At 42.0% G+C, this 26,406-nt stretch overlaps 2 protein-coding genes across 9 annotated transcripts in view; one reads left to right on the plus strand and one right to left on the minus strand.

Annotated features, from left to right (window-relative positions):
• The window catches only part of ADAMTS2 (ADAM metallopeptidase with thrombospondin type 1 motif 2), a 308,871-nt gene extending 307,708 nt beyond the window's left edge, over positions 1 to 1,163 (minus strand). The window contains exon 1 of one of the 3 annotated variants that reach the window (XM_083487964.1): positions 1,083 to 1,163. The gene's annotated coding sequence lies outside the window, so the exon portion shown is untranslated. Of the gene's footprint in view, positions 1 to 655; positions 793 to 1,082 lie in introns of those variants that run through there. The other 2 variants (XM_083487961.1, XM_083487963.1) reach the window with 2 other exon arrangements.
• Positions 794 to 25,696, plus strand: RUFY1 (RUN and FYVE domain containing 1). Of its 6 annotated transcripts, none has more exons than XM_083488100.1 (18): positions 794 to 1,355; positions 9,859 to 10,032; positions 11,008 to 11,125; positions 12,615 to 12,716; positions 13,349 to 13,472; positions 14,027 to 14,088; positions 15,078 to 15,143; positions 15,753 to 15,822; positions 16,446 to 16,547; positions 16,990 to 17,106; positions 17,388 to 17,555; positions 18,778 to 18,875; positions 20,042 to 20,161; positions 21,693 to 21,822; positions 22,191 to 22,285; positions 23,442 to 23,490; positions 23,977 to 24,054; positions 24,982 to 25,696. In XM_083488100.1, the coding sequence occupies exons 1-18, from the start codon at positions 1,049 to 1,051 to the stop codon at positions 25,120 to 25,122; spliced, it is 2,121 nt and encodes a 706-aa protein (XP_083344226.1). In that variant the 5' UTR covers positions 794 to 1,048; the 3' UTR covers positions 25,123 to 25,696. The 6 variants fall into 6 exon arrangements, with proteins under 6 accessions (XP_083344226.1, XP_083344227.1, XP_083344231.1 ...); XM_083488101.1 differs by having other exon boundaries at positions 931 to 1,355; positions 9,862 to 10,032; XM_083488105.1 differs by having other exon boundaries at positions 1,051 to 1,306; positions 9,862 to 10,032.
• Positions 25,697 to 26,406: the final 710 nt, after the last annotated feature.

The following is a 26,406-nucleotide window of genomic DNA, read 5'->3' on the forward strand; positions in this document are numbered from 1 at the left end:
CAGTTTTGTTATGCTAGTGGTCACTTCCAGATGCCTTGTTTACTGAACATTCATTCAACATGCATGGAGAATAAATGACATTTGACTATTTATTGAGTGATCCTTCTGATTTGTTTGCAAAAAATGCTATGCCAAGCAATTCTTAACCCACACTTCCCATTCCATTTTCTGGGCACTTCCCTTATTTCATCAAGTTCGAACTTGGGGGGGGAAGGGGGTTTATTGTGCAAGATCTCCAAATCAGTGTTAACTGTGCAGCCTGAATTTGCCAGTGTGTGAGTGAATCCTGTCGGAAAACAGCAAGCGTCTGGAAGTGTCCGCTTTAATTGCACAAACTTTCTGGTATGTGCTTGAATCCGTCCCGCAAAATAAATCGTTTCAAGACTGGTGATGGCCTTTCATTCTGATGCTTTTTAAAGCGCATCAGAGGGAGAGATCCATCCCAAACGGAAAGCTTCCAACTTGGGAAGCTTTTCTTACTAGATGCATGCTGGGGGCAAAGGGCAGAAGTTATTTCACCCAGCCTTTCTTGGGTCTGGGCCTTTGGAGACGGTGTTACACTGGCTGGACCTTGACCTGGTCAGTCCTCAAGGTAGTTCTTATCTCTCGAAAAACAACTTTTGTCCACCCCGCCCTTTGCTCAGAAGCTGCCCACCTGGAAGCCTGCAAGCTTTTAAAATCAGGTCGGTGGGACTCCTGGCTTTCCTTCCCCTAAGCAAAAGCAGCAACCCCAGACCCTGCTCTTCCGCGAGTCGACTCGGAAAAGCAAGTTTCCCTCAGTCCCAGGTGAGTGCAGGGTTGCGGCCTGACAGCGCGGGAATCCCATGTTAAACGAGCCCAAAGGAGCAAAGTTCCTGAGGCAAAAGTCGGCTTCGCGAAAGAGGCGCTTCCTTAGGAGTAAGCCCGCCCAAGTTCCTCCCTCGACGCCAGTGCAGAGCAGCCACACCAGGGCTGTGGGCGAGGAAGCCAGCGAGAGGGACCCGAGAGGGACAGGAAGAAGTTGCCGAGGCCCGAGGGCTCCTGACTCGCGTCATATGACCCAGCAAAGATGGCTGAAGGAGGGCAGAGTTGCGAAGTAGTACCTGCTGCTCCCGCCGCGGGAGAGAGCGAGGGCTGCGAAGCCGCCGCCGCCGCCGCCGCCCGGACCCCCGGCAGCGCGCCTGAGCTGAGGGGCGGCGGCGGCGGCGTCGGCAAAGAGAGGCCGGCCGAGGACTCGCGGTGGCCGGCTCCCATCCTCTCGCTGGCCAAGAAAGCCTCGGAAAACTTAGCAGCCGGCTATGGGAGCGCCCTGAAGTCCGCAGCCTTGGTAGGACTCGTGCCCAAACCGCTCAGCAATGACAGCCCAGCCAACCCAAGTAGGGCCATGCTTTTTGCTTGTGATATTGAATTTATTTTTTTTAGGGGGCGGCGGGAGGAGTGCGAAGAAGCAGCAAGTGGTTTTATTTCCTAAACTGCCGGTGGGGGCGGTAGCGTTGGTCGCCCGGCGGAGGGAATACTTTCTTACATTGTTAGCCAATATAAACATAAGGAGGTGGCTAGGCTTAAGTCAAGGCTGTCTGCATACGATGGATACCTTTATGTTTTCCCCCCTTTTATTTGGGGGGGACATGATAGAAAGCGTATAAAACGCACGTGGTGGGGGGAAACCTGCCGCGTTCCAGATGTTGCTAAACTACAACTCCCATCATCCCTGGCCGCTTGTGCTGATGGGAGCTGCAGTTCTCCACTCCAGAAGCAGAGTGAGAAATCCCCCCCCCCTCTGTCATGATGTTAGAACCATGGGCCACGTTCAACAAAGATTCAGGGCAGGCAAAAGGAAGTACCTCTTCACACACCTTCTATTCTGGGATTTGCTACCGCAAGAGCTGGTGATGGTCACAGACTTAGATAGTGTTACCTTCCATCGATTATTCTGCTACCGTCCCCCCATCCTGTAAAGCACTACCAACGGCTGCCAGTCATGATGGCTATTTATTGCCTCCAGTATAGGAGGCAGATAGGCTTTGTTCTTATCCAGCAGGGCTCTTTGTATGTACTTTTGTTTGATTGACCTAGAAACACTCCCCCCCAAATTCCAGACTGAGGCTTTGTACTTGGTGTCACAGATACAGAAAAGCCACTCTGCACAGCAGAGAGCAGCAGATCCCTGACTGGTTTGAGGCCAGCGTTTAGAACATGGAGCCTGTTACCACTGCAAAGCACAAGGCTGTTGTGAACTAAAAGTGTGCCCCCTGCAAGAAGATGCTTGCTGCACTGAGAAGTGCAAGGAACAACGCCCAGAAGATTGCCAGGCGATGTGCCAGTGACTAAAGCTAAAGCTGTGTCAGAGCATTTGGCTTGCTGCTGACAGTGGCAGTACTCACAAAATATCCAAAGGCATGAAGAAAGCCTTTGAACCAACAGTAGAAAAAACTGCACCACTAAAAACCTTGTCTGGAGAGACCATCACAGACCATAGCAAGCAGATGAAGTGATGGGCAGAGAACTATCAAGAACTGTACTCACAGGAAAACATAGTCTTCAACACAGCTGTTGATAGCGTCCAGGCTCTGTCTGTCTCAGGTATGTGGGGAAGCCCTAGGATAGGACAGGATGGAATTCCAACAGAGGTGCTGAAAGCATGCCTCAATTTGCTCATGACTCACCTCCACAGACTTCTCTTGCAGTGTTGGGGAACGGGATCTGTGCCACAAGACATGTGTGACCTTCTACAAGAACAAATGTGACTGCCATGACTGTAACAATTACAGTAGCTTGCTGAGTACTTTCACACATGTAGTTCTCAACAGATTACAGTCACTTGCTGACAGGGTCTATCTTGAGTCACAATGAGGCTTTAGAGCTCAGAGGTCAACAGTCAACATGATTTTCTCACTGCGCCAGAAAAATGCAGAGAGCAGGAATGCCCCATGTACATTGCCTTCATAGACCTGATGAAGGCCTTTGACTCTGTCAGCCGGAAAGGACTCTTCACACTGCTCAACAAGATAGGGTGCCCATCTAAGCTCTACAAGATTAGCATGTCCTTCCATGAGAACATGTGTGGCACCATTCAGTATGACAGTTCATCCTCGGATACCTTCCCTATTAATACTGGTGTGAAACAGGGCTGTGCTCTCACTCCAACTCTCTTTGGCATATTCTTCTCCCTGTTGGTCTCCCATGCCTTCTGTTTGACTGAAGATGGTGTGCACTTCCATTCAAGGAGTGAAAGGGTGTCTGTTCAACCTGTCACGTCTCCATGCCCCAAAAAAGTGTGATGGGTTATCATCTGCTAAATTTTGTTTGCAGATGAAGCAGCCTTGACAGTCCGCTGCAAGAAAACTCTACAGAGACTCATCAACCATTTTGTCCAAGCCTGCATGGAGTTAGGACTTACCATCAGCCTTACAAAGACCGACATCTTGGGCCAAAACATCGCCAGCACTCCACACATCAGCATTGGTGACCGCACACTTGAGGTGGTAGACAATTTTGTCTACCTGGACTCCACCATAACCAGCAACCTGTCCATTGATGCAGAGCTAGACAAGTGTATTGGTACAGCAGCTACAGTATTGGCTTGTCTCCCCAAAAGGGTATGGGAAAATGTGATACTAATGACCAGGCTTGAATGCTGAGTATGCTGCTTTATGGAAATGAGTGATGGCCAACTGAACACCTGCCTGGAGCAACACTTCAATGCCTTCCATATGCACTGTGTCAAGATGATTTGGGGCATCCCATAGCAGGACAGTCTCAAACAAAAATGTGCTCTTCTAAGCCCACATTCCAAGTTTTTTTTCGCAGTTTCTCAACGAGGTCTATGCTGGCTTGGTCACATACACAGAATGAAAGATGTCAGGATCCCCAAGGATGTGCTTTACAGGAAGCTGGCTTCAGGCACTAGGCCTGTTGGCAGACCAACTCTGTGTTACAAAGATGTCTGCAAGTGTGACGTGAAGGCTGGCAACATTAAACTCTGCCATGTGGGAATCTCTTGCAGATTACCATAATGCCTGGAGACAGGCATTCAGGTCATGTATCCACAGCAGCAACCAGAGGAGAAGTGGCTGCTATGAGGAGTGCAGAGAAAAGAAATGCCATGGCACACCTGTAACAGCAAAACCAGGCACCTTCATCTCTCCCTGCTGCAATAAAACATGTCTCTCTCATATTGGTTTCTACAGTGACAGCAAGCACTGTAACTCTCCCAATGGTTTGATGGTGCATCGAAGCAGACAGATGCAAACAGCATGCTCAGAGTTCATCTCCTTCACATGTTCTAGTGTTGAGGTGTGGAACTGAAAATAGATTCAAGAACTAAACTCTAGCAAACTCTTTGTTAAAATTTATACACCATTTGATTGTAGAAAATCACAAAGAGGTTTGCAAAAGATAAAACAGTAGTAGCAGACTGCATTTTATTCTGAAGCCCATTAACATTTCTTTCATCCACCTATTACATTGATGTATAGATGTCTGGAAAACTGAGGTAATTTTAATCTGTTTTAGTATTTTAATTTTTGCATTGCAGGGGGTTGAACTAAATGACCCTTGGGGTACCTTCCAACTCTACAGTTCTATAATTCTGTGTATTTAAGAATGGTTGTTTTCTCCTGGAGAGTTTAGTTCAGTTGAAAAATGACTTGCACCGATTGCCTGTATCAGGTGACAATGACTTAGATGAATATATAAAAACATAATTGTGTAGAAATAGAGCATAAAGTTGTAACTACTAAATCTAGGCAATCAAAATGTTTTCTTCAATTATTAAAAGTCCATAAATTTATAAATAAAGGCTGATGGATGTCAGTTGTAGCTTACTCCAGGGGTCCTTTATCTTTTTTACCTTTACTACTCTTATATATAATATTTGGAGTGTTATCAAATTCCAGTAGGAAAAAAATCACTCTAAGGGTAAAGAAAAAGGGATATCCTAGTGTAGAAATGTAACTCTTAAGTTAATTGGAAGGGAACAAGATGGGAGAGAGAGCTGTTACTATCAAGCCAATTATGTAGGAAAATTAGGAGACCCAAATGTGTTGCAAATTACCAGTTCCTTTCTGTGCATTTTTACTCAATGGCAAGCCCCATTGCGTTATTTGGGGCTTACTCCCAAACAACTGTGCACTGTATGTCCACCACTTGAGAATAAGTCCCATTGGGCTGTTTTATCATTCTTCTATTCCTGCAAAGGACTGGAAAGCTGATTAAACATTTAGTCCTGGAACTTAAAACAATTTTCCAACACTGGGATGCAGGATTTGTATGAATAGTTGTGTTAATCTGTGTTATGGCAAAAACAGAATATTGTGGTACTGAAAGAATAAAAATAATCTTGTTAGGGTTGTATCGATTGAAGTTCAACTTGGAGTAAACCCACTGAAATGAAGGGACCCAAGTTAGTCATGGCCATCATTTTTAATGGTTCTACTCTGAGTATGACAAACATTAGTTACAACCTTCAGGGTTTTTTAAGACACTGTATTTTTTATCCATGGTGTAAAATATGTTGGAGAAATAGAAGGCAATAAGGGCATGGAGAAATTCACTACAACTAAATATAAATACCTACAAATACACGGAAACCTGAAAAATAGAATAGTATGCCATTCCAGTAGTCTTAAATCATTTAAGTTTTCCGTAGGTATTTGGTTGACCACTATGAGAATAGGATGCTGGACTAGATAAGACTTTTGGTGTGATCCAGCAAGGCTGTTCTTTATATTCTTACAGACAAAGACTAACTGGGTTATTGTGCCACTTTAGAGGCATGTGTGTACCACCCCACCTAAGCTATCAAGCACATCTCGATTACTGGAGCATTAAATCAGGGGTCAGCAACCTTTTTCAGCTGTGGGCCGGTCTACCGTCCCTCAGACCATGTGGTGGGCCAGACTATATTTTTTTTGGGGGGGGGGGAAATATGAATGAATTCCTATGCCCCACTAATAACCCAGAAATGCATTTTAAATAAAAGCACACATTCTACTCATGTAAAAACATCAGGCAGGCCCCACAAATAACCTAGAGATACATTTTAAATAAAAGCACACATTCTGTTTAGGAAAGCTTTTCATGTTTAATAGGTTATTGTATTTTAGTGTTTAGTTGGAAGCCGCCCAGAGTGGCTGGGGAAACCCAGCCAGATGGGCAGGGTATTACTCATGTAAAAACACCAGGCAGGTCCCACAAATAACCCAGAGATGCATTTTAAATAAAAGGACACATTCTATTCATGTAAAAACATGCTGATTCCCGGACCGTCCGCAGCCCGGATTGAGAAGGTGATTGGGCCGCATCCGGCCCCCAGGCCTTAAGTTGCCTACCCCTGCATTAAACCATATGATGCACTGCCAAATGGGCAGGCAATGCACTTTTTTGTAGCAAGTAAGAAAATAGCCTTATCAGGCTTTTGAGAAATGCAGGTGCTACAAACTTTTTATGAATTCTGATTTACGTAGGAATTCTTAAAATTTATATGATTCAGTTAAAGTGCCATGACAAGAGTATTGTGGCTCAATTTTATTTATTTTTTTGACATAAGCTTTCGTGGGCTATGGTTGACTTAAGCAGATGGATTTTTGCTGCAATAAACTAACACAAAAAGGGACGCGGGTGGCATTGTGGTCTAAACCACTGAGCCTAGGGCTTGCCGATCAGAAGGTCGGCGGTTTGAATCCCCGCAACAGGGTGAGCGCCCATTGTTCAGTCCCAGCCCCTGCCCACCTAGCAATTCGAAAGCACGTCAAAGTGCAAGTAGATAAATAGGTACTGCTCCGGCAGGAAGGTAAACAGCATTTCCATGCACTGCTCTAGTTCGCCAGAAGCGGCTTAGTCATGCTGGCCACATGACCCGGAAGCTGTCTGCAGACAAATTCTGGCTCCCTTGGCCTATAGAGCGAGATGAGCGTGCAACCCCAGAGTCGTCCACGACTGGACCTAAGGGTACCTTTACCTTTACCTTAAACTAACACAACTGGAATTTATGACAATAAAAAGTGACAATGCAACCAAAATATTCCCTCACTGATTTCTGCAAAATCACAGTTACCTGAGTGTTTCAGAATTACCATCAAAAAATAAAAGATATAAACCTCTCATCGTTGCTTGTACATTCACACTTTTTATAATTGATCTGTTCTGCCACTGTAACTTGCTGAAGGATAACTGCTGGCAGATTATTGTATCTGTGAAATGTTTTATTGTGAGTTTCAGGCTGCTGGGCATGATTCCTTAGAAAGAAGCTCCAATGAAATCAACTCAAGTTGGTTCTGACTGAGGTTGTTGGTCCTTTGTTCTGTATTTTATGGTTTTATATTTTTTTGATGTTTTCATGATTTTATTATACACCACCATAATATTTTTAATGAGTTGGTGGTTTGTAAATACTCTAATAAACAAAAAAGCCTGCAAACCTACCCACATTTATTTTGAAGGAAGCTACAGTGGACTCAAGAGGGAGTTGTGTATGAATGCCCACTTCAGACTATTCATGTTTGAGAAAACATAATGTGTATACTTTTATCAATTTCAGAAGTGTCTTAAACTTTTAAGTTATCAATTCTATACAGTTCTATATTAACTACTACCATTAAATGTTTCAGTTTGTATACATAAATTGCCTTTATGCTTAAAGCTGGCAATGACTCTGTTTTAAATTAAATGCAACTCAAATTATCTCAAATGCTCTAAAATAGTCTTCATTTAAGGAATTGTCTCTCAAATATAACAAAACACCCCAGCCATTGCAAGTTTGCAGTTTTATGCTCACATCTGAAAGAAAGCCCCCATTGAACTCAGTGGAACCTACTTCTGGGTAGACATACATAGATTTATAGTATCAATCCGCTGGTGACTATCAATTCATTGGTTTGCCTGCTGCAGTTTTGCAAACCAGAACTCTGGACATTTTTAATTTTAAGCCTAAAAATAGTGAATGATCCATTTTTACAACTCCTAAAGCTTGCAAAAACCGTACTAAGTTCAGAATGCTTTGCTTCTGTCTAGCCACACTGCAGGCAAAGTACCTAAGCACCTTAATACCATAACTCTAACATAGTAACTTCAGTGGGAATTCTTTCAGCTTCACAAAACTTGTGTTCACTTCATCCACCAGAAATTTGGCCATATACTAATGTGTCATTAGGAACACATAGCTAATACTGTACAAGGCTGCAATATAATTACAAAACATCAAGTATTATATATCCCTTATAGTCCCAGGTGCTGACACTTGAAATAACCATACAGCTTTGCTAAGTGCCTAACAGAAACGAAGTGGTTCGTTTAAATTAAAAAAACTCCACTTGTGGCTGGAATTGTACTGTACTGTTAATTATTCTTGAGGTCTTGATTTTTATTTGAATTATAGTGTTACCTTGTTGACAACAATTCAAATTTTATTTCAAACTGGGAAAGCATTTCCCCCATATAGTTGAAACACATGAAATTGTCTAGCAGCGTCTTGAAAAGGGTTGTATTTGTCAGCCACCAAAGCTTTTTGAATGACGTTGAGGTGAGTGGGGGAAGGTGGGGGAAAATCAGCATTTGCTACAGAGGAAAAATACACGCAAGTGTAAAAACACAGTACAGTACTATTATCCTCGCGTTTGGTTTTCCACAACGAGAGGAAGAGGCCTTTAAGAAAGTAACAGCGACCAGACAACTAAAATGGCGCCACCCCTCCCTTGTTTACAGTGTCGCGCTGCCTCTGCCCAAAGCCTCTTTTCCCCGTTTGCCCAATGAGGGCTGCGGTAGCGGCTGGGCCTTAAAACCATTTCCTGGCCGGTCGGAACATGGGAGGGCAGGTCGCTGGCTGTGGCCAATCCGAGACACCGGCTTGTGCACCGGGCGTTCCGATTGGCTTGCAGGAAGGCGATCAGCGGCTTGGGTGCCTTTAACCAATGAAGGGCCTCTCTTTGGATTTTGAGGGGGAGGGAAGTGTTGCTCTGGTAACGCCAGGTGAAGGTGAGATACCAATGGGGAATTAAGCGGGGGGAGGGGGGTTATCGAGGGCTCTGCTTAGGGGTCGTAGAAATGGTGGTGGTGGGTGGGAGCCTCCCTGGGGAACCCACATTGCGGGAAGATTATTAGCACTGAGCTGCCAAAATGCAGGTGTGTTTGTGTGAGCCAGAAAGAGACTACAGAGGAGAGCAGAAGGCAAAACATGCTCGGAAGCGGCTATTGCTCTGCTCCCCTCCTTCCAGCGTTGATCTCGCTGCAATGATCCTTCTCCCTGTGAAGTTAAGATGCTTTCCTTTTCACTGCAGAATGCGGGTCGTACCAAGGCAGAATCCGCGGGGGCTTCCCTTTTAGTCTGACTGGCAGATGTTTGTTCCTCTGTGTCACCATCCTTATGAGCTCTTCTGTTTGTATTTGGGCATAACTAGGACTGTCATTCTCATACGAGACACAAAATAGGATTAAAATATTGCACCCAAAATGTTTTCGCTTTCTTTTTAACAGAAATTGGGATGGGAATAAGCGGGGTGTTTTAATGCTTGTGGGTATTTTAGACCTTAAAGGTCTGTGATTGCTCCTTGGTTTGTTAAATGTCTCTCTTTCTTTCTCTCTCTCACACACCACCTAACTGCACCATTTCAACCCTTTCTAGAGTGCATCTGTTTCATGAACATTCACTGTCTTAACAAGAGAGGTGTATATATAGTTCCTGATATATGAACGGAAAAAATCTTGGATTGTTTTGGTTTTTCTATTGCCTCTTTTCTCCTCCTCCACCACCTCTGGCATATTTCTGTTGTGCTAAACTATGAAGCAAGAGGGTGTTTTGTGGGGTTTGATGTTTTGAGAATAAGTCTATCAATCTTACGTCAGTTTCTTTTCTGATATGTATGTGTATCTACATTTGTTCAGCAGCCAAATTCCACATGATGGAAGAACGTTCAAATCTCATGAACATGATGAAACTGAGTGTTAAAGTCTTAATCCAGTCAGCTCTGAGTTTGGGTCGGACCCTTGATTCAGACTTCCCTCCCCTGCAACAGTTCTTTGTTGTGATGGAACACTGTCTCAAGCATGGACTTAAAGGTGAGCTTCCTTCCAGTATTGGTTTTGGCTTGTGGTTTCAAATAGTATATTTTTCTTATCCTTGTATGTATGTGCCTTTGATTATAGGCTTGCAGCTTTAACCAGTTTATCTGGGACTATCCCCCACTGAATTCTGAATAGGCATATATAGGATTGCATTGTAAGAGTATTTTAATTGATGTGGATCTTAGCTTTAGTGTGCACATAAGCAGGCTAACCACCAGATATTTCTAGAAGTCAATAAAAATTGTGTGGTTTGTGCCATGAGAAAATTCTTGGAAGGAGTAATAGACAAAGCAAAAAGGAAATGATGTTCAAAGTGGAATTCATAGCCTGATTAATTCGTCAATTTACCTCTTACTGAGGAAACAGAAGTGGCATTAAAGCAAGGTAACGCCCATCTGCTGGACCACTTACAGACCTTGTTCTAGAACTCTGTAGGATGAGAAATGGAACAAGTTTAATAGCATTGAGAGCATTGTTGTGTGTGGCACTAAAGATGACTCTGAACCCTTCCTCCTGCTACTTGTCTGAAAATGTAAATGGAATAAATTTGTGACAGAGATGAACTGCCATTTTAAACTAAATGTTCACTCTAGCCACAGAAGTTTCACAATAAAATTGCAGAATGCAAAGTTGGGGGGTTGTTTTCCTAAAAAGAACTTCATAGCACAATCATATATTACTTGAAAGTATTATCATACTGTGTTCAGTTGGTTTTACTTCCAGGTATGTGTATGCAGAATTGTAGCCTGAATGTGAGGTGTGAAAATACCTTAATTATGCAAGCAGATCCATGTTTACTTAAAAGTTCCACTATGTTTAATGATGGTTACTCCTTCCCTTGTTAAGTGTGCTTTCTGTGTTTTACATTTGCTTTATGTTCATTGAACTGTTGTGAACCTTTTTACTTTGCACACATTAGACTGAAATAATGCAACGTTACTTCCTTTCCATTGCCTCCCTTTTATCTAGCTAAGAAGAGTTTCATTGGGCAGAACAAATCGTTTTTTGGACCTCTAGAGATGGTGGAGAAACTTTGTCCAGAAGCATCCGATTTAGCAACAAGTGTCAGAAATCTGCCAGAGTTAAAGTGAGTTTTAAAAGATTCAGGTTGAGGTTAAGGAAACAAATTGTTATAAGGAATGAGGTTGCTAATAGTATTCATGTACCTTCATAATATTTTATGGGTTGATTTGTTAACAAGATGATGGGCTAATTTCAAGTTAAAAGATGGGGAAAATTTCACTGAAATTATCCTTTATTGACAGGGGTTTTCAGTGCTAATGCTGTTGTTGTATACAGTGACAGTTTAGCTACATTTTCCTGTCATTTAACGCTTTTACCAATACCGTTTTACATTTAAGACTGTCAAAATTATTACAGGTTTCTTTTTTCTTTCTTTATAAGAATTGTTGTGCCAATTCAGAGCAATGGGTTTTCAACAGGTGTCAGATGCCAAAGGGAAACATTAAAGTGGGTACTGGGAAAAAGTCATATTGATCTCAGTAGGACCTGCTTCAATATTAACTATTTAGACCTGCCCATATGACTTTCCCAGTAGTCAAACTTTCTCAGTTTGCAGTTCTTAGTAAAGAAAGTATTGATCTGATATGTAGAGATCTTTCCTATTCTAATTAATTCAAGAGGGTTCTGAAAGCCTCTCTGTGTGAAAGAAACAAGCAGAAGGTTCATGATGTTTTGGTTATTCCTTCAGAGAAGCCGAGTACAGCTGGCTTAAACTGGTTCTCTTATCTCTTCTGGCAAGGTCATGCTGACTATAAAAATAGGCCAGAAGGAGCCTGGGGTTCACTTTTTCTCTTTCTATCTCTTTTCCTACTGGTGTGGTGTTCTGTACATAGTATGCTTAGTGTTAAGGTTTAGACTTATTACAGGTTATTGTAAGTTTAAGTCTGCTGCAACTGGATTTCTTATGGACAGTGCCATTCCTGAATGTATTGGATTTGTGACCATTATGCTCATTTGCCTTCAGTAGCAGTAAAGCTCTACTGGATGAAATATTAATTGCCTCTGGTCTGTGTTGTTGTTGTTTTTTTTTTTGTTTTGTTTTGTTTTGAATCCTGCAAAGTGTTTAAAATTTTACCCTGCTAACTATACGTTGGAATCTGCTATGGATCAATAAGGGTAGAATTTCATGACAATATTTCCTTTACTTAAATGTTCTTTCCAAATCTTCTGTAATAAGGTATTTCCAGTGCTTTTTTCTAAAAAAAAAAAAGATGTTTAGGGGTACTCTCATTTTCCTATTCATATTGAAATACTGCCCATGAATGAGACCAAACTTAGATTCACAAAATGTTTAGGGGTATGTGTACCCCCAGAAAAAAAGCACTGGGTATTACAGTACTTATATTAATTGGTAATTCACTAATTAATCAGTTAAAGGAAAGGCAATGAATAAATGTGTAGGCCTAAATGTTTTTTATCTGGCTTGTATAATAAACAGTTATCTGCTGCAGGAAATATGTACTCATGGTAAACTGCAGAAACATTTATCGGATGCATTTTTATATACCGAGTGGATAGCATGTTTGACACCTGGTGTCCTTGTGGAATTGTAGGACCCCAATTGGAAGAGGCAGAGCTTGGCTTTATCTTGCTGTGATGCAAAAGAAACTGGCAGACTACCTGAAAGTACTCCTGGACCACAAGAATCTATTGAGGTATCTTTTGAACTTTTTATTATTATTCTGGGATAACACATCTTGCCACACAGGGAAGCATCTAAAGTAAATGAGTTTGATCCAGAGAAAAGCCTATGGAAAGGGGGCTGGCAGTCCTCAGCCCACCCCAGTGTCTCCCAACCCTTGAGAGAAGATTTTCAGAGGCTGCTGTTGCACAGGGTGTGGGGTGAGGGAGAAAGGCAGCTTGCATTATCTCCCTTCTGTTACTATTACAGTGGTACCTCGGGTTAAGTACTTAATTCGTTCCAGAGGTCTGTTCTTAACCTGAAACTGTTCTTAACCTGAAGCACCACTTTAGCTAATGGGGCCTCCTGCTGCTGCTGCGCCGCCGGAGCACGATTTCTGTTCTCATCCTGAAGCAAAGTTCTTAACTCGAGGTACTATTTCTGGGTTAGCGGAGTCTGTAACCTGAAGCGTCTGTAACCTGAAGCGTATGTAACCCAAGGTACCACTGTATTTTTTAATCTGGATTGAGCCTAGTGCTTGTATTCTGACCATAAAGTTGATAGGAAGGACTGAGCTCAGTATAATCTTTACTGAATTGTTCTTAATTGGGTGGATAATACAGTACCCCTCACAATAGTTATTAAATTATCTGTTTTCTTTCCTAGTGAATTTTATGAGCCTGATGCCTTGATGATGGAAGAGGAAGGAGCTGTGATCATTGGTCTGCTTGTGGGACTGAATGTCATTGATGCAAATCTCTGCTTAAAAGGAGAAGATTTGGACACCCAGGTAACTTAGGAGTAATATTTAACATTCACAAACCACCCTATAGACCAGGAATAACTTGTGTTTTGGTAGTTCAGGCCTATATTATCCTAGTAGTCTAAATCTGTCTTGAAGCCAGGGGGGGGTCATATGGTGGCATTAAGTAAGCAGAAGCAATTCCGCTCATTCAAGGTTGGACACCTGATTTCTACCACTTGTCCCTACTCACTGCCGTATGGGAGAGCCTCCTACTGTGCTAAGGCCACTGTGTGTCTTTGTGTGTGAATTGAGTCCCTATGAGTAGCATTTCCAAAAGCACTTGTTGTACTATGAGCCATAGTGTTTCCTTCCTTTCCATTTTGTGGGGTGACCATACCCAGCACTGGTTGGTGCACTCCATGGAGGGTTGGTCAAGGATGAATGCATCCCCCAGGCTGACAAAAGTTGGCCTCCTGTGCTTTGTTCCCTTAAAACTCATTTATTAGAATGTGAAGGAGAGGATAAGAAAAAAGTAAAGCATAGCTAATCCTGTTGAGGCACTTAATTCAATTGTAAATAAATCTTATTTGTCTTTTCAGGTTGCAGTGATTGATTTTTCCCTGTACCTTAAAGATACACAAAACAGTGACAATAGCAAAGAGTATGTAAGGTTGAATTTATGTTCCTAATCTTTGTTTAATAGAGTTTTTAATTAAAGTAGATGAATCCATATTTAGGAATTTCTTTAGTTCTTTCTGAGAAAGAGAGGAGTGGGAGAAATGGAATATAGAAAGGCTATTGACAAAAAAAAAAAATAGGGCAGAGGAAATATATAGAGGATCAAACATGCTAATTCTGGCTTCAGTTCCAGTTCCACTCAAATGTGATTTTAAGGGCAGGCATCCTCTACCCAACCCCTATTTCTACACACAGGTCCTACACACCTGTCTTGTTGAACTAGTGGGGACTGAAGGAGCTATGCTCTGCTAACTGGGGAACCTGGACGAGCTGCATAGAAAACCTGTACATTTTATATTTGCATAACATGTATAATTCATAACAATGCATTAAAACTGCATCCATTGCAGTCCTGGGTGCTTTTCTGACTGAGCTTTTAAAACTGTGCTTTTTACCTGCTCTTAAATGTGTGGAGAATTACTTTTTAAAAACCCAGTTTCTTTGTGTCTTTACACATTGGTGTGCTATCTTTTCATATTGATAATGGTTTTTCTCAGCATCTCTATTTTGGGTGCAGCTGCAATTTGACCTTGCTGGCCAGAATGTGGGGCTGATTTTAACCCCTTGGAATCATTTGTCCACTATCATTTTTTTAAAAATCCAGCTGCACATCTTGTTGACACCAGACTGGTCCTAATAAAGGAAGAGCATTTGCATATATAATGCATATGTAGTTTTTTGTATGATAACTTTTCTCTGATATAACATGACAAGTCTTGTGGCAAACTGACTATAGTCCACACAAAAAATTATTTCACAATGCATTTATTAGTCTTTAAGATGCCACAAAGCTCCTGTTGATTTTGCTGTAAGAGAACCTATATGGCTGCCATTCTGGAATGTCTCTAATATAAATGTTGCACTTGAGAAAATGAGTCGTTCTTTAAAATACCATCTTTATTTCAATATCAGAGATGGAGGCATTACTGCGGTGCTTGATCAGAAACATTATGTAGAAGAACTTAACCGCCATCTAAGGTAGGCTTCCTTGGTGAAAACTTGATTTCCCCCTGTCCTCTTCCCCTCCCCCATGTTTAAAATCACAGCTTTAGCTACGGCAGCAGTTTAAGGAATGCTATACTACTGAAAAAAGGGTTTCATGCTTATTCCTTCAGAGGGATCTGCCCCTTTTCTTCGTACAGTGGTACCTTGGTTTACAACCATAATTTGTTCCGGACGTCCAGTTGTAAACCAAAACAGGTTGTAACCCAAGGCACGGTTTTGCCAATGGGGCCTCCAAAAAAAATTGGTTGTAATCCAAAAAAAAAAGGGTTGTAATCCAAAAAATGGGACATGGACTTCCGGGTTTGACATGGTTGTAGTCCAAGACAGTTGCAAACCAAGGTACCACTGTACTATCTTGCTCTTCTGGCACCTACTTTTGCTAGCCTTGTAACTCCTGTACTTTAAACCCCCATATTTGCAATCCAATAATATTTTTCATTAATTTTCTTAAACTGTGAGCGCTAAGTGTTGTGGGGGACGACGACAACAGAATAAATCTTGGTTGCTTAGACTTCCCTTCAACACTTGGCATTTTTTTGAGTGGCTAATGTTAAGTGGGTCTTGGTAATCTTTTTGTCACAGTTGCACTGTTGGAGATCTGCAGACCAAGATAGAGTGCCTAGAGAAGACCAATTCAAAGCTCCAAGAAGAGGTTTGTGGTGCTCAAGTTTTTCAATTGCTACTGGTGCCTGCTCCTTTTTGAAAATTTTGAAGTGACTTCCTTCTTGAAACTGCGAATCTTATCAAATGGGTTTCCTGAGCAGAGCAAAACTGATAGGAATTGGGAAGCTGGAAAGGTCATGGTGAGGAGAGCCAGATAGTTCATTTCCTCTCATATACAACCTAAAGGTACATGGAACATAGGAAGCTGCTTCTATACCAAGTTAGACCATTGCTCCATCTAGCTTAGTGTTGCTGACGCTGACTAGTAGCAAGTCATCAGCGTTTCAGAGGGGAGAGGCAAGTGCTCTGCCATTGAACTACAGCACTTACACAGTGTCTGGACTAAGAAGGACTTAACCATTTTAAGACTGAGAAGTTTTCCCTCTAATGCGTCCTTTCTGAAAGGAATGTTCATCAACAGAAAAACTTGCCAGTTTCTGTCTTGGAATAATAAAACAGTTGTGTGTATCCACCTTAGTGGCTGAATTATGAAATATGAGCTTGCCTGGTCTTAATTTCAGGCTGCAGTTGAATGGGATGTTTTTAAATATTCATCCAGATGATGCATGGCGGTTTGTCTTCTCTCTTCTCACACCCACCTCTGTTTGTCAGCTGGCAGCAGCAACTGATCGGATCAGGGCACTTCAGGAAGAGCAGCAGGAGCTGAAGCAAGAAAATGAACTAATCCGTGAACGAAGCGAAAAGCATGTCGAGGTCAGATACAGTATGTAGCTGATGTGTGTGGAGGTCCACCTAGGAGCTTGTTTTCCATTTAAACATTAGCATACCTCTGTAGGACACTTTGTGCAGGAGAGTCTTCTTTAAGTCCCTAAAATATCAGGAGCCTGCAGAAGGACTTTCAGTGTGGCTGCCTCTGTTTTAGGGAACATCTTCGTTGACATACAACAGGCACTCTGTATTTGTAGCTTTTAGAAACAATTGAAAACATTTTTGTTGCAACAAGCTTTTCCAGGTAGATTATTTTATATATTCAGGACAATTCATAAATTAATAAAACAACAATAATAATACATATCTTCCTGTAGTTAATACTGTCTGTAGATATAAAATCACTTCTAAATAAACATAATTTCTCTTGTGAGAAACTTACCTACTCTACCAACAGGTTGATTTCTCAAATAACCTTTTATTCCAGGTAACAAAACAGGACACCAAAGTTGAACTGGAAACATACAAGCAGTCACGGCAAGGCCTGGATGAAATGTACAGTGATGTCTGGAAGCAACTGAAAGAGGAGAAAAGAATCCGAACGGTAAAACACCATAATTCATTAACTGGAGTGAATCATTGTTTGTTCGGTTTCTGTATGCACCATCATAGCAAGCTTGCTTGGATGCTGTGCCAGGGGTCCCCTGACCCCTCTTTGCGACTATGGGGGGGGGGGCGCATGCTTTCAGAAGCAACCTTCAGCTTCTTTTGATTCCAGCCATTGTCACACAATCTATAAAAACACAAGTTCACACGGGTCAGGTTTTACACAGCTCAACAGAAAATATTTGTTACTTTATGCAGATTTGAATTTTATTTTTAAAGGAGCTGGAAAAAGAGCTGGAGCTGCAGATTGGAATGAAAACAGAAATGGAAATTGCTATGAAGCTCCTGGAGAAAGATACTCATGAAAAACAGGACACTTTGGTGGCCCTTCGCCAGCAGCTGGAGGAAGTTAAAGCTATCAATTTGCAGATGTTTAATAAATCTCAGGTAAATTTGTTAAGTAAATGGAGAAGCAACCTATTCACTAGGTATGAGCATAACAATTTAAATGTGTACAGTGCGTTCTGATCATTAGCTTCGTCCTTGCAAAAGCCCTATGTTGTAGCACAGGGGTGGCCTGTGTGCAGCCCTCCATATATGTTTGGACTTTAACTCCCATCATTCCCGACTGCTGGCCATGCTGACGTGATGGAGTTATGGTCCCCAACACAGGAGGTCACCACACTGGCTACCCTTGATGTAGGATCACTGTTGAGCTCAGGTTTATAAATGGAGAACTGAAAAGGAGAGTGGCCTGCCCAAGCCCACACATTCTTCCTTCCCCTTATATGTTGGCTTCAGTGGAGAGATCCTGGTTTGTTTAAACTAGAGTTCCCCATTGCATCCAAATGAACCAAAGTGAGCATGGCAGGAAGAGTGCATACAGACCTGATGCTCATTCCTAGCTTCATAAACCACGGTCCTCTGTCTCAACTGCATATGCCTTCTGGTTCAGTTATATAGAAGTTTCTTACATTAATTTTTATTGTGGGGATTTGTCACCCTGTTAGGTACAACGTCAGGATTCTGAGTAGACACAACCAACCTTGCATGAATATGCATTTTGGGTGGAATTTAACATTGCACTCTTCCAATAAGCATTTCATCTTAGTAGTGGGAACAATCCCCCCTTTTCTCCCCCTGCACTCTGTTTGGAGTGGGGATTCTCATGACACGCCTTGACTCAATTAGGGCGTGTGTTTAGAGGGATCCCCATTGCCCAAGCAGAAGTCCTTGCGCAGGGCTTCCACTGACAGGGCTGGTAAGATGAATCCTGCCCTTTTCATGTACTCAGTGATGTATAGTGAGCACAACATTCATTCACATTCTTAGTGGCTGGAAGAAAAAGAAAACTTCCTGCTTACGAGTAAGGGCCTCTTCACATGATACAGTTGAAAGCAGGAGATTGCTTTCTCATATCCCAAGGTTAAGCCAGTTCCTTGATTCTTGCCTCCACGTTGCCTGTTCTAGCATTACGGTAGTGAGGCAACTTTATTCTCTGCCTTTTGAAGTGGGGGAAAAAACCTATTTCAGTATGAAGAGGGAGACATGATGAAGTAGCTTTCTGACCTGTTTCATTACTAAGCTAATCATATATGGACCTGGAATGGTTTGGGTTTTGTAGTCACAGAACAATTTTGCAGTGAGCAGTTTGATTCTTTCCCTCCAGAATGCAGAAGGTTCGTTGCAGCAGAAAAGTGAAGCAATATCATCCTTTGAAGGCAAAACGGATCAAATGATGTCTTCTGTCAAGCAGATGGAGAGCAGGTAATCCCTTCCATAAGCCTGATTAGCTGTGACCTGCCTAGTTCCCCAATTTTAAATGTTTCCAAAGTCAACATTAGTTTCCTTTCATGGGCACAACATGTTTCTAGGGAAGGCATGGATGACCCACTGACCTATTTCCTGTAATCCCCTTTACCTTTCTGTGATCAGGAGTGGCATAGCCAGACTCCCAAGGGCCCTGGAGGGCTTAATTTGGCCCCTGAACCTGAGGTCCCTCACCCCTGTGCTAGATGCTGAAGAAGGATAAGGCAGACATGTGAGAAAGTTCAATGTGGTGGAAAAATCAGGGGAGGGAAAGGGAAAGAGCCATGCAGGGGAGGCTTGGGATGCCCTTGGGCGGAATGGAAAACTGATGAATTTGCAAGAGGGAACGGCAAGTTGTACTTTTAAGAGAATTGTTCCTTTATATGCCGCGTTTCTGCCAGTGCACCCTAAGGTGATTTATGCTTTTAACATACTAAAACAACAGTTTAAAAGCATAGAACAGGATTCTCTCAGGCCACTCGATGGTCCCTTCAGGAGCTGATGGCATGAGCTGCCTGGCTGCCTTTTCTACTGCCCTCCATCAGGGCACATGGGGCTTAAATAGCTGTTAGGGCTGTTCACTGAAGCACTGTTCACTGGTGGTCTCCTTAGGAGCTGAAGACATAAGCTTATTGGCCCAACTTCCCCAAGCTCAGGCTAGGACTGGTGAACATCTGTCTCCTTGCTAGACAGGGTAACTTAGACAGACCCTTGTGGGCCAGAGTGCTGAAGGCTGACCTACCTACCCTGCAGTAGCTACTGACCAGTGTGGTGTAGTGGTTAAGAGCGATAGACTCGTAATCTGGGGAACCGGGTTCGTGTCCCCGCTCCTCCACATGCAGCTGCTGGGTGACCTTGGGCTAGTCACACTTCTTTGAAGTCTCTCAGCTCCACTCACCTCACAGTGTTTGTTGTGGGGGAAGAAGGGAAAGGAGAATGTTAGCCACTTTGAGAATCCTTCGGGTAGTGATAAAGCGGGATATCAAATCCAAACTCTTCTTCTTCTTCTAATATAACATGTTAATGCATGATAAGGGTGTGTTCAAAGGTGGTAGCTTTGGCAAGAGGAAAGCCTACTATAGTTCTATGTAACTTGTGTGTGTGTGTTTTTTCTTCTTTTTTAGATTGCAGCATGCAGAAAAGGCCAGGCAGGTTGCAGAAGAAAAAAATGTCAAACTGAAACAAGAACTGGGTGGCAAAATTGTGACCTTGAAACAGCAGCTAATCCAGCTGGATAACAAGTGGTAACCTTGTGTTATGTATTGTTTATCCTTGGTTTTCCTGGAAACAGAGCGTTTAATTCACAGCTTAAATGCCTCACAAAATCAGCTAGCCACAAAGCTAACAAGATGCATCAGCACAGCAAATTAGTTGACACTAAACTTTCTAATATGATATGGGAGCTGTGATCGTTTTGAACTGTCATTTCTTATGCATTCTTCCATATATTGCTTCAGATTGATTGTGCCTGTAGATTCTAAAGGCAGGGCCTGGTTTAACTTGTTGCCACTCTTATTGGCTGGGACTAAAGAAATGAAGAACTGCATATCTATTTTCGTGCATATCCCAAAGGAGCCTATGAATTTGGATTTCTTAGCAGCACTCAGCTCAAGAAACATGGCAAATGACTCATGAAACAGAGACGTTCCAAAATGAGGGTGTGCTGTTAAAAGAAAACATCAACCAGAAACTCACATGCCTAAAGTAACTCTCTGGATCCCATCCACTCAGTTGGATCCAGCGAAAGGGGTGGGCAGAAGCAGGCATTCCCATCTCCTTATCCCCCTGGCAGCCCCAGATAAGCTTTTGCAGGTTGGATTCCCCTTGCTATATGTGGTGGGGGAGGGGGTTGGGGGGTAAGGGAGCAATTCATTAAAAGTGGACATAGAGGCCTTCCGTGAGTTGGAATTTTGCTTGTGGAAAGTGCCTCTGCTAAATTTTGCAGGGATCACCCCCTCCCATGCCACAGCCCGCCTCATTTTCAGAGGGCCCCAATCTTCATAGACATCTCTGGGGCTGCTAGGGAGAGGCAAAAGCAGGAAAGTCAGTGTCCACCCCTTTCCATAAGCTTTTCTCTACATCATCATCTTTGGCGATCACTCGTCGTTGAGTAAGATTGTCTTCCATGAACACGTTCTTAACGGTTTCTGTAGGTGACTGTGGAGGCCAGTTCTGGATCTGCACATCCTTCCACAGTGGGGACATAGATTTCCGGGCAGGAGTTTATCATGGTGAGGGTTTGCCAAACCTGCCTTCCTCTTAGCTCATTTCTCCCTTTCGTTCTGAGTTTGAGTGTCTTCAAAGTCCATGACACCTTTGGCAAAGGTTGTTCTCCGATTGGAGCGCTTGCAGGCCAGTGTTTCCCAATTGTTGGTGTTTATACTACATTTTTTTAGATTTGCCTTGAGAGAGTCTTTAAACTTCTTTTGTTGACCACCAGCATTACACTGTCCATTTTTAAGTTCAGAATAGAGTAGTTTCTTTCAAAGACTATAATCGGGCATCCGCACAACATGACCAATCCAACGAAGTTGATGTTGAAGAATCATTGCTTTGACACGGGTGATCTTTGCTTCTTCCAGTACACCTGTCTTCCCAGGTGATATCCACTATCTACACAGAAATTCAAAACTCCTCCCTTGTGGCTTCAGGAGCATGCTACCTCACCCCACCTCCATAATTATTTCAAGAATTTCTAGCGAAGTAAATACTGCTGTTAAACAAGCTTTGTTTCTAACTTGGCATTTGTTTATTTGGTCTCTGAATTTAAAACAGTTTAACTCTTGAGAGAGAATTAAAATCCGAGAAAGAGCAGCGGCAGACTCTGCAACATCAGCTGCATCAAGAGAAGGACACTACAGCTTTGCTAAAAACAGAACTGCAGCAAGTGGAAGGGTTAAAAAAAGTAAGTGAGCTGGAAATCCAAATCGCAGCCAGACCAAATGCTGTAGATCAGCAAATGATCAAGTGAGCATCCTCCTTAGGCTGAATAAAGCCAGTCTTTTGGCAACATCGCCATGGCTAAGACTAGGAGCCTTTCCACATACAGGTTTTTTCAACATACTGGAATGTTGTTCTTAATGGTTAAGACGAAGTCAACCATTCATTGGCTTAATAGCAAGGTAATACATTTTTACAAACGGCAGGTAGTCAGTTTTTCTCTCCTTCACCCAAAAGTGATATGGTTGAGATCTTATCAGTCAAGTTCAAAATAGCAGGAGGAGGAATTTCCTAATGAAAATTATATAGCCTTTTTTGTGTTTTGTTTTGTAGGAGTTGCGAAAACTGCAGGAAGAGAAGCAGCAATTGGAAAAGGTCTGCGAAGAACAGGAGCAAGCCCTTCAAGAAATGGGGCTTCACCTTAGCCAGTAAGCATGTTCTGATATTGGGCCCCTTTCTGTTCATCTCTCATTCCCAGAGAAGATGCATTATTGAGTTAACTTGTGTAAGATAAGAATAATAGAATTGTAGAGTTGGAAGGGACCCCAACTCTAGTCATCTAGTCCAACTCCCTGCAATGCAGGAATCTCAACTAAAGCATGTTTTATATGGCAATTGTTTCTCATGGCTACACCAGTGTTTCCTGCAGCAAATTGCAGAAGCACAGCTGTAAACAGGAGGAAGCACACCATGTGACTCCAGTTTTAAACATAATTTACAGACTAGCTGGATCAAAGGCCCATCTGGTCCAGCTTCCTGTTCTCAGTGGCCAACCAGATGCCTATGGGAAGCCCACAAGCAGGATCTGAGTGTGAACACTCTCTCCCTGCTTGTAGTTCCTGGCAACTGGCATTCAGAGGCATACGATCCTTAGGGTTGGAGGTAGAGCATAGCCATCACGGTTTGCAGCTTTTGATAGCTTTAGCCATGAATTTGTCTTTCGGTCATCAAAGTTGCTCCTTTGTGGGAGCAAATTCCATGATTTTAGCTCTGAATAAGCAGCACCTCTTTTGTCTTCCTAAATCTTACAGTATTGTTTCATTGGATGGCCCCAGGTTCCTATTATTACGAGAGGGGGAGAAAACCTTGCTATTGCACAGCGCGAAACAATAGAGGATGCTGCTGTTAAAAGTTAGTAAGATGCTGCATAAGGAGCAAGTGATTCAAAAACATGCTACTGGGATGGAAATATGGGTGGTTCAAGGCAACTTTTTGGTCCCTTCAATTTGGAATGTGTTTCCTTCTAGAGCCATTTCTCCAGTCTGAGAGCTTGCATATCAGTAGGAGGATGAGCTACAAATTGGAAGTCACTGGTCTGAAACACTCCTCTGCCATGAACTCACCAAGTTGCCTTCGACTAACCACTATTTCACCCTTCGCTAGCCCCACTCCATCTGCAGTGTGGAGATGATGATGATGATGATGATGATGATAATAATAATAATAATAATAATAATAATAATAATAATGGACCTTGCGGGGGTTATTGTAAGGATCACCATACAGTGTATGTGGTGTCCTCTGAATACTGTAAAGCACAATACAAATGTAAAATGCTGCTATTAATTTTATTATTTTTTCTAGATCCAAGCTTAAGATGGAAGATATTAAAGAAGTGAATAAAGCATTAAAGGTATTGCAGCTTTAACAGCATTCTGGCATTCATTAGCAAGCTGGTTGGTGATTGCTGCTGCTGCTTCATTATTTGCATCTCTGCCCCTGCTAGCATGGGATACTTTGCCTCAGTTATCAGGAGTGTGTCATTTTCAAACTTGTAGTAGCAGCTTTTAAATACCTTAATTTTTTATTTTTATTTTTGTTCTCTAAACATGGCATGCTCTAGTCTGAATGGACACTACCAATTACATATAGTCCTTTGGATGCTTATTCAGAAACAAATTCCATTGTTTGATTGGCACTTACACCCAGTTAAGTGTGGATAGGGTACCAGCTTAAATCTTTTCCCCTTTTGGTAGGCAGGGAGGGGGGAATGCTAGATATACTTGATGCTAAGGCTAGGCCAACGTTACCTAGACAACCATTCAGCCTCTTTGAAGCCTACGGTTCACTGATGTCTTACATGAGAAGCTGTATATTGAAATAATTCATTTTGTTTTAGGGTCATACATGGCTAAAAGATGATGAAGCAACCCACTGTAAACAATGTGAGAAGGAATTTTCTATTTCAAGAAGAAAGGTAATATAAAGGGCTAACAAGCCTCCTGGTAAAATTCTGAATTATTCCGTGTATCTGGGAGACTTGCCTGGGAGAGAGCAATTTCTAAAGCACAACCTCCCTTTATAGAACAGCAACAAGGAGGATCAGGGATGAAAGTGCAGAAAAAGTAAATTTGAGCCTTGAAGCACATCTACTAATGGTTGTTTTTTACACCCTGTGGAAGTTAGATTTGTAACATCCCACCCAGTTCAGTCCCGAGACATGCATCAGCAAACAAGTACTTGGTGGATACTATTATGTTTTGGTATCAAAGACCTGATACTAAGTGAGCTTCTGGGGAAAGTATATCAAAATTGGAGTGCCACCACTGAGGAATTATTTCCTCAGTTGAATTATCTTAATGTACAGACCTGTACAAAAGGAACAGCTCCTCCTCAAAACAATCCAGTAGTAAAATCAGCAGCAACTTTACCACTTTTGAAAAACCTCCTAACAGCAAAGGGACACGGCAAGGGGATGGTATCCAGAATATACAAATACTGCTCCAAAATCTCACAACACTTAAGGTCTCACAAGAGGCAATGTGGTACTTTTGTAAACTGAGAAATCTTTAATACTTTTTTTAAGGAGCAGGTCCTTTGGGGCCATGTTAAGTTTGCAAATTTAGAATCATTTTACAAAGCCAGGAAACCATACTTTTACCCTAGGTAACAAATATGAAAGTTATCTGAAATGCATTCTGTTGATTGAGACCATAGGCTTTATGTTGTTTACAACTCTCCTTTGATTTCAGCCCAAACTCATTTATTGTAGCACTTCAGGAGTGAGGGCTGACTTTATTTCCATTTATCTTAGTGAGACTTGCAGTTTCCTTTGATTTGGAGCCTATATTTAAGAATTGCTTTTGCTTATAGTCCTAATACTGTGTTTTCACTACCTTTGCAGCACCACTGTCGAAACTGCGGTGACATCTTTTGCAACACTTGTTCCAGCAATGAACTTGCACTTCCATCCTATCCAAAGCCTGTACGAGTTTGTGATACTTGCCACACTTTACTGCTTCAAAGATGTTCATCTTCTTCCTAAGACATTGGCTTGTCCACAGGAAAATCATTTAAAACTGAGAATGAGCCAAATGTTTAATAGGCTTTATTGGGAATCTAAATGCCACCAGTATGTATCACTTTCTTATGGTACTAGTTTCCCATGATAGATTGGGACATGAGGTTTCATTTATACAAATTGGGCTTACCAAAATAATAAAAACTGATAATGCATAGAATGAAGTGCCAGAGACAACCCTAAATGTGCTCAATGTGCTGCAATCTTGAGATGCAGTCATACTTCTGGTTTTGTTTTTAAGATGTAAAAAGCTATTGTTTGTATTTAACTTTGTACTTCGACATTTGTACATTTGACCTCTAAAATACATTACTTTTCTCAACACTTTAATCCCCTCTACCTATTGTAAGTTCCACTTAAAAATTCCTCTAGATTTATATGTTAAAGAAAAAATGTCAATCTCAGTCCCTATGGAATAATTTTTTACGTAATGTATAAAGAATGTGCCTTTACTTCAAAAGTAAATAGAGTATATAGTGTTTCTAAAGCACCTACAAAATAGTGATTACGCAATAAAGACTTAAACGCAATTAAACAAGTTCATCAATATTTGCAAGTTTCTTGCAATTCAGGTTTAACAGTGACTTCAACCATGTGCAAAAAAAAATCATATGGCAAAACTTGCTTACAAGTTTTTGTAAGAACTGCAATGGAGGCAGAAGCTAACAAACATGTCAATGCAAAGTGAGGATCTTTTTCTTTACACATTTGTGAAAGTTCAAAGAAATGTGAAACAGTGGTGTAATGCAGTGATGATGTCCATTAGCAGAACTTCTACCTGTAAACATCTCTTCTGGGGTTTTTCCCAACCTTCAGAGCAGACTGGTTGGGGCTGTTATGGGGAGATGGGACCCTCCTGTTAGCACAAGATCCTCTTGTAACAGGATGACTTCATTGGAGACAACCCTGTGTAGTCCTTAAGCCTCCTGGTTTCCATTCAGGTTTTAAGTTGGTCTACACCAGTCCTTATAGGTGACACAGGCACATGTGGGAATGAAAAGGCACCCCAAGTAGTTCCCTGTTCCCTAAATCTACACAAGCTAACCAGAACATCCAACTATTTTAAGTAATAGGTAAATAGAGAATAGTGGTGGGTTATGACTGCTCTTCTTCAGCATTAGCATTTACCGTATTTTTTGCACCATAACACTCACTTTTTTCCTCCTAAAAAGTAAGGGGAAATGTCTGTGCGTGTTATGGAGGGAATGCCTACGGGTGGCATGCCTACGGATTTTCCTCCTCTAAAAA

This window comes from Podarcis liolepis (assembly GCF_965112155.1).
Source record: "Podarcis liolepis genome assembly, chromosome: 2".
Lineage (NCBI taxonomy): Eukaryota > Metazoa > Chordata > Lepidosauria > Squamata > Lacertidae > Podarcis > Podarcis liolepis.